Source organism: Dendrobates tinctorius, unplaced genomic scaffold, assembly GCF_039654945.1.
Source record: "Dendrobates tinctorius isolate UK_male_01 unplaced genomic scaffold, ASM3965494v1 ptg000257l, whole genome shotgun sequence".
Lineage (NCBI taxonomy): Eukaryota > Metazoa > Chordata > Amphibia > Anura > Dendrobatidae > Dendrobates > Dendrobates tinctorius.
In genome coordinates, this window is record NW_027361924.1 from 778,407 (window position 1) to 785,909 (window position 7,503).

At 43.1% G+C, this 7,503-nt stretch overlaps 1 protein-coding gene across 1 annotated transcript; it reads right to left on the reverse strand.

Annotated features, from left to right (window-relative positions):
• Positions 1-1,316: 1,316 nt before the first annotated feature.
• On the reverse strand, positions 1,317-7,075 carry NDUFB10 (NADH:ubiquinone oxidoreductase subunit B10). Its single transcript, XM_073558418.1, has 4 exons — positions 6,878-7,075; positions 2,257-2,395; positions 1,946-2,085; positions 1,317-1,502 (listed from the first exon to the last, which is right to left on the reverse strand). The coding sequence occupies exons 1-4, from the start codon at positions 7,023-7,025 to the stop codon at positions 1,393-1,395; spliced, it is 537 nt and encodes a 178-aa protein (XP_073414519.1). The 5' UTR covers positions 7,026-7,075; the 3' UTR covers positions 1,317-1,392.
• Positions 7,076-7,503: the final 428 nt, after the last annotated feature.

Sequence of the window (7,503 nt, forward strand, 5' to 3'; positions counted from 1 at the left end):
ATATACATTTTCCAAAAAATATTGAAACTTTTTTTTTTTTTTACATATTACTACTTCCTTTTGGGCAAAAAGTTTAAACGTAAAAAATATATAGATGTCATTTTTATTACCGATAATAAATAACACAACCAGGTATTTTGTTTAAACTGTTATGGTAAATACTTATACTTTGCTTACAATATTATTTAGACAATTGAATCTACTTATATATCTTCGATAATTTGGATTTTAGTATTAGTTTTATTAAGCGTTAAGTGTTGCTGCTAACTCTCCTCAGTGCAAAGGGTGAAATCCACAACAAACTAACATGAAGCAAAATCTGCAGCCCCGGTCGACTTAATTCTGTAACTAGGATAATAGCTGCTCCCTGGCATCGGTCACAGCAGCAAGATTCCCAGCAATCAATAAGTTATCACCGGAGAACCCGGTTTGCCGTCACCACATAATGTGGGACGCTCTGAGACGTTGTGCCTGCTCCAGATTAAATTGTAAATTTCAAATACGAGCACGGAAGAGACACTCTAATGCATAAGAATCAAAGCAGATCTCTCGGTATTCCATACCTTGGTCAGGGGAGTTTATAGCTCATCAGTCTTCATGTATTACAATATAATTGGCTCATCTCATCTCTAGCCATGTGCTGACATTAGCATACATACATCTAATTGGCTGAAGGCTCCGTTACATTTAGCGATGCACCAGCGATCCCGACCACGATACGACCTGGTCAGGATCGCTGGTGAGCTGCCAAACAGGCAGATCTCACTAGCGATGCAGCAGCGGTCGGTGGTCGATACTTACCGTCAGACGCAGTGATGATGTCTTCTTCCACCCGTGTCCATGGCTCACTCATCGGCGCCAGCAAGAAGCTGGCAACGAGAAATGGACCAGGCCGATCTCGCGCGATCAGCAGTAACCAGCGGGGGAGCCGGTCGGAGGCGAGTATCACATGTAGAGATATAGTTAGTGATATCGCTGCTGCGTCACAAAATCGGTGACGCTTTAGCGATATCGCTACGTGTATAGGGCCCTTAAGTTAACACTTGTTCCGTTTCTCTCACTTTCACACAAAGACATTCCAAAGACCCCTTATCTGATCACAGACTCCATCTTGGAGGGGGAGAAATACATGCACAAAGAAACTAAAATGAAGTCAGGATACATAAAGTATAAATCCTGCAATTACCACTATGATTGCAAACCCTGCCGGGATCTCGTGATTCAGTAGTAATACAGTGCACGGAGATCTCACATTAGTATATAATCTCTTATCTACATACGGCGGCTGCAGACACCACAACACTGATCTCCAGATCTTTGTTTTAACACTTTAGTTTTATTTCTTTCATTTTGGAACATAAGAGGAGTAACACGAAATGTACAGGAGATAATTTATTCCAGGTTGGCATTTTCCTGTGCGGCCTCCTTCCTCTCCTCCATCATCCTCTGTCGCTGCTTCATGAGACATTTCCTGGCCCCCGAGTAATATCCCAGGTCTTCATCTGCAAAAAGAATGGCGATTATAATAGGTGATTAGGGCAGAGATACCGACAGCAGGAGATGACCGCCGATGAGGTCGTTGGTGGTCTAGGGGAGAGAAAGGATTCATGGTGAGGTCTCTGGTGGTCAAGAAAAGAGAAGGGATTCATAGTGAGGACGCTCATGGGCTAGGGGAGAGAAAAGATTTATAGTCATGTCCCTGGTGGTCTAGGGGTGAGAAAGAATTCATGGGGAGGTTCCTGGTGGTCTAAGGGAGAGAAAGGATTCACGGGGAGGTCCCTAGTTGTCAGTCTAGCGGTGAGAAGGGATTAATAGTGAGGTCTCTGGTGGTCTAGTGGGAACAGATTAATGATGTAGTTGCTGCTGGTCTAGGGCAGAGGAGGGATTCATGGTAAAGCAACAGGAGAGAGACAGAGCCGGGTAACAGTGACGGAGGACTCCTTACATCTGGATTTATATGCCTTGCAGACTTCGGCGTACTGTTTGAGCAGCGGTGCACAATTCTGGTCAGCGCTGTCCCTTTCTCTTGCTCTGCACGCCTGCACACGACCGCGGATAATCTTCACGATCTCCTGATCTACAAGGCTGGAAGACAGAAAAGGGAAGAAAGTCACTACTGGTCAATGATGGCAGAGGAGACATAGCTTCCCTAAAGGGGATGCTGCTCTCCTAGAGGGTCCCCTGGAGGATGGGCCCCTATTTGACCCTCTCTGGACCAGTGGGACCACCCAACAGTGACAGGCATGCTGCACTCACAAGTCCCTCTGCCACTGCATATCGGCCTCATAGTGGCACACGTAGTCGTCCTCCAAGCAGTGGGTCAGGTCGGGGATGCGTCTGAACTCGCGGTGGTAGTAGTGAAGCCTCCTCTTCGCTCGCTGACGTTCCATCCAATCTGTTAGAGAGGTTACGGAGAACATTTATCGATGTGTTTACACCTAGTTGTAAACGCCTGCGGCAATTTTTTTGTTTTCATTTTAACAACGATGTCAAAACTTCTAGCGGATCTGTCCCCAGACTTCACAATACAAACTGCACACATTATTAAATGGATCCCCAAGACCTAAGAAGGCTGGTGTACTTACTTTGAAAAATCATTTATCAGTATGGCTCTGTATAATCCTTAGTGACAATTTTGCTGGCTATTATTAACCCCTTAGCGATGGCACTATATGGAGCGGGATCAGGAGCTGAGCCCGTTCCATACAGCAGAATGCCAGATTGTGTCAAACAGGCGGAATCTGAGTGTAACTGGTGTGATCAGAGCTGGCTCCGAATGCAGCAGTTTGACTTCTTATTAAATGCTGCTTTCAAGTGACCTACTAAAGGACTCCAAGATGGCAGCTGTCAGTCCCGAGTACAACACAATCACGGGGGCTAATGGGTTGTCATACCATTACTGTATATTGTGTGGGTGAGCGAGAGATTACAGGTTCTAGTTCCATAATGGGAATGAAAAAAAATAAAAAAAAAAATATTTAAATAGTTTGTGGACAAAAATATATAATGATATAATACTATATTTTATACACATTATATATATTTTCCCAAAAATATCTAAACTTTTTATTTTTTTTTTTTTTTTTACATATCACTACTTACTTTTGGGCAAAAAGATTAAACACAATATATAGATGTGATTTTTATTACAGATAATAAATAACACAACCAGGTATTTTATGTTTAAACTGTTATGGTAAATGCTTATACTTTGCTTTGGTTATTATTTAGACAATTGAATCTACTTATATATCTTCGATAATTTGGATTTTAGTATTAGTTTTATTAAGTGTTATTCATAAAAGCAATAACACGGTGTGGGGTCTCTGATATAGAGGTGTCTGTGTTAAACATTTCTTTTGTCTCTGACAGTATAGTAATCTGGTTAGAACAGGATAGAAAGGAATTGACAGAATCCTTAATTTACAATTTTGTTTTTCCCAACTTAAACATCTTTTGTCTTCGGTAATGCCATTCCCACTTTTCTTATCTCTGCTTGTAATAAAATCTTGTGACTGGCCTTCTGAGATCAGACCCAGGTCTCCTACAGATCGACTCCCTGATTTCATCAAAACTGGCAAATGTGTGAAACCTTTTGAGTTTCTCCAAAACCTTTCTATACAAGTTTCCACTACAAAACCTTTTGATAAAAAAAAAAAGCAAACCAAAAAAAAATAATTTCATAATAAGAAATGTGTTGTTTTTTTTTGCTGTTTTATTTTATCATCAAAACTAACAAAACATAAAACTATTTATCCCATAAGGTAAACGCCAAAATGAGAAAAAAAATAAATATCTTCTTTTCGGTTGCCGCACTTTTCCAAAATATGCAGTAAAAAGTGATCAAACCCTTGTAAGGACCACACAAAGAAAATCGCTAAAAACTTCAGCAAAGAGAGCAAGAAAATAAAAGAGCCCCATAATGGCCAGAAAAAGGCAAAACAAACCAATTTTTTTTTTTTTTTTTTTTTTAACTACTGCTAAAATACAACAAAAAAAAAAAAAAAATAAAAACTGAAAAATCTATACAAGCTTAGGCTGTGGTCACACGATCCGGGAGTAGCAGCGATTTGCACATAGTGCATGTTCCCTGCTGTCTATAGAACGCAGGTGAATCCGCAATGTGATCACTGAACCAGAACCACCGCATTCAATACATCCTATTGGTGAAATTTCTCTAGCGTCTTCTCCACAAGATAAATAGACATGCTGCGGTCTGGAGGGACGCACCTCACGTCCGTCTCTGCGGGTGGGCAGTGGGCGTTTGTGGACACAGAGGAGACATTGGATTTTGTGAAATCCCATCCACTCACGATGCTGAAGTTGGTTTTTTATTCGGGAATTTTTTCTTTTCTGGTTTTTATAGGTTTAAACAACAAAAAAATAAGCATCACAATAATAACATACAATGCAGCGAGGCGCCCTGGTGTGAATACACTTAAAAACAGCTACAAAATTGATAAAACTGGCACAGAAATGGGCATCAAAGTGGGCCCCAAAGGGCGTTAATGAAAGTGTTAAATGACTTTGGGTCACTGATATCACACTGCAGACATATGGAACAGGAAGCCGCACATCAAAATCAGGTTTCTCCAGTCTGGCCCAAATGGGTTCTGGGCATCAGAATTGGCATCAAAGTGGGCAAAGAGCCAATTTTCACAGGTGGTGTGAGATAAGTGACCCAAAGTCAATTAACTCTTTCATTAACGCCCTTCGGTGCCCACTTTGATGCCCATTTTTGTGCCAGTTTTATCATTTTTGTAGCTGTTTGTAAGTGTATTCACACCAGGGCACCTCGCTGCATTGTATGTTATTAATGTGAAAATTATTTTTTGTTGCTAAATCTATAAAAAACAGAAAAAAACAATTGCCGAATAAGAAACCAACTTCAGCATCGTCATCCACTCTGCTGTAACATCTGGACGCAGCGGGTTTGACTCTGCACAAGTATAGAGCGTCCAACCCGCAGCGTCCAGATGTTACAGTCTCTTACTATGGGTTCAGAGACGCCCACGGCTCATCTGCGTAAACGGACATGTGGTGCGTTTTTACCCATAGGATATAATTAGATGCCGTAAAACCGCATTATCTTTCTAGTCACATGCGCATTAAGTGCAGAACGCAGCTTACTACACGTGTACTAATTTAAATAAAGGTGTACCTTGTGACACAGCCGGAAGTACACGTACACTGCAGTTCTCGCGATGAGCTGACCGCGATAACTGCAGTGCACGTGACCGCTTGGGACTGCGTTATCTCCTCTGGTGATCATCTTCAAGCTCCGCTGTATCTGGATGTCAGGCTGAGTGGTGGCATAATGCCACCGTTCAGCCAAAGGAATCCAGATGTAGCAGAGCTGGACTCGTAGTGGGACAGTATAGATTACCTTCTCGGCGGACAGGTAAGGATATTGTTGCTTTTTTATTTTATTTCTCTTACAGGAGACAAGGGCTTCGTTGGAATTAGGCAATGCAGTATGTTTTAATTAAGATCTATTAAAGGAATCTGTCATTATTTCAATTACAGGACTTTATTCTGGCTGAGTCTTTATTTACCATGTAACTATAGGATTAATAATGGATAGGTGTCTCGTAGACGCTTCTCCATTAGTAAGCTGTTGGCTTGATGTTACCTGACAATACAAAGGTGACATCAACACCACAAATATGCACCCCACTTGCCACCGCTGAAGGTCAAGTGGGAAAAGCCAGATAAAGTGCCACCATTGGCGCATCTTTGGATTGTGGGGTGGCTGCGGGTCGCTATTTTTTAGGCTGGTGAGGGCCACAATCCATGGGCCCTTACCAGCCTGAGAATACCAGGCCGCAGCTGTCTGCTTTTTCCTTGGCTAGTTAACAAAAATAGGAGGACCCTACGCTATTTTTTTTAAAGGGATCCCACTAATTTTGCTAACCATCCAAGGTAAGCAGACTGCTGCGGCCTGGTATTATCAGGCTGGTAAGGTTCATGGATATTGGATCCTTACCAGCCTGAAAAACCGGTCCCAGTAGTCTGCTTTACTCTGGCTGGTTAATATAGTGTGGACCCCACACCATTTAAAAAAAATTATTATTACAGTATTAAAAAGGAGGGGACCTCTCTGTGCTTTCCTCCACTTCCGGTGTCATGTATTTCCAGCTGTGTCACAAGATTCACCATTATGTAAATTAGCACACATGCCTAGTAAGCCATGTTCCTGCACTTAATACGTGTATGACTAGGAAGATAACGCGGGTTTACCACATCTAATGATAGTCTATGGGTAATCTGCACAGCGGAGGCGGAGCGTCTCCACTACATAAATTGACATGCTGCGGTCTGGAAAGACGCGCCGCATGTCCGTCTCTGCGAGTGATCCGCGGCCGGCAGTGCACACATAGTAGGCATGACATTTCTTGAAATCCCATCCGCTATGCTGTAACAGTTTGACGCTGCCGGTTGGACATTGTGGACGTACGCAGCGTCCAACCTCCAACGTTTACTGACCGCGGGAATACACCCCAATATATCCGCAAACAGGAAATCACTTGAAGCCAACTTTCAATTAGCTTTATTTCAAGTGACAAAATTACATCCAATGAAAAAAAAAAAAAGCATCAAAAACGCATGTAAAAAAATGCAAGTGACCTCAGATGCAAACGTCACCTGTGTCAGCTCCTGCGCCATTCCTGACCGTGTGCACCAAATCTATGAGCGACACTTGATGAATGCGACGCTGACCGAACGCACTAATGCAAATGTTGCCGCTTTTTGGATAAAGCTGGGATTACACACAATCATTACTTGGACGTCCAGGTTAGGCTGTGGTACTACAAGCCCCAGCATTGCCACTGTCCGCCCTGTCCTCGCTGTTATCAGCCCAGCGACCCCTGCTCACCATGGAAGGCTGTGACCGGCTTGTCTATGGCGAAGTCGAACAGGCCGACTATTAGGGGTATGGGGTCGGGGAGGACGGACTGCCGGTTCGGTGCCGGGGTCTGGCTCGGAGGCTCCGGGTACACATCTCTATCCACGGATTCCGGCATTTCTCAGGTCACCCCGACCCCTGTGACAGGGAATATGGCCGCCGCAGGACCCCAGCACTGCCACCCCGGCATCACATTTGTAGAAGTTTATTTCCTAATGCCTACCGAGGTGATTCTCCCACACTGCACCTAGTTCCCACATTACCTCATAGCTAAATAAATCAGATGACATTGAAATGACAGGCGCCGCGGGCAGCTCGCTTTAGGCACGTGATAACTTGTAGCCAATCACAGCTTGTCTAGCGTTTCATGCCTCGATTTCGCATTTATTAGTTCTGGTGTGTAGTTGTTATTCTTTTATCTGCAGGGGGCGCTCTAACGCTACAGCATATAAATAAAACAGAGCAGCCTTGGGATTTTTTTTTATTTTTTTGCGGAGTTGTTGGGGCTAAAAATTAAATGATATGCCTTAACATACGTCACTATAAGTGTATCTAAACTAGTGCAAATAGCAAGAAAAGGTTACCCATAGTCACCA

Excerpts from the sequence above, each read along its gene's own strand:
- NDUFB10 (XM_073558418.1), bottom strand. The coding sequence starts at position 7,025 with ATGCCGGAATCCGTGGATAGAGATGTGTACCCGGAGCCTCCGAGCCAG. Across the intron at positions 2,396-6,877 it reads GCCGGTCACAGCCTTCCATG|ATTGGATGGAACGTCAGCGA; the intron begins GTGAGCAGGGGT and ends CCTCTCTAACAG. Across the intron at positions 1,503-1,945 it reads CAAGGCATATAAATCCAGAT|ATGAAGACCTGGGATATTAC; the intron begins GTAAGGAGTCCT and ends TTCTTTTTGCAG.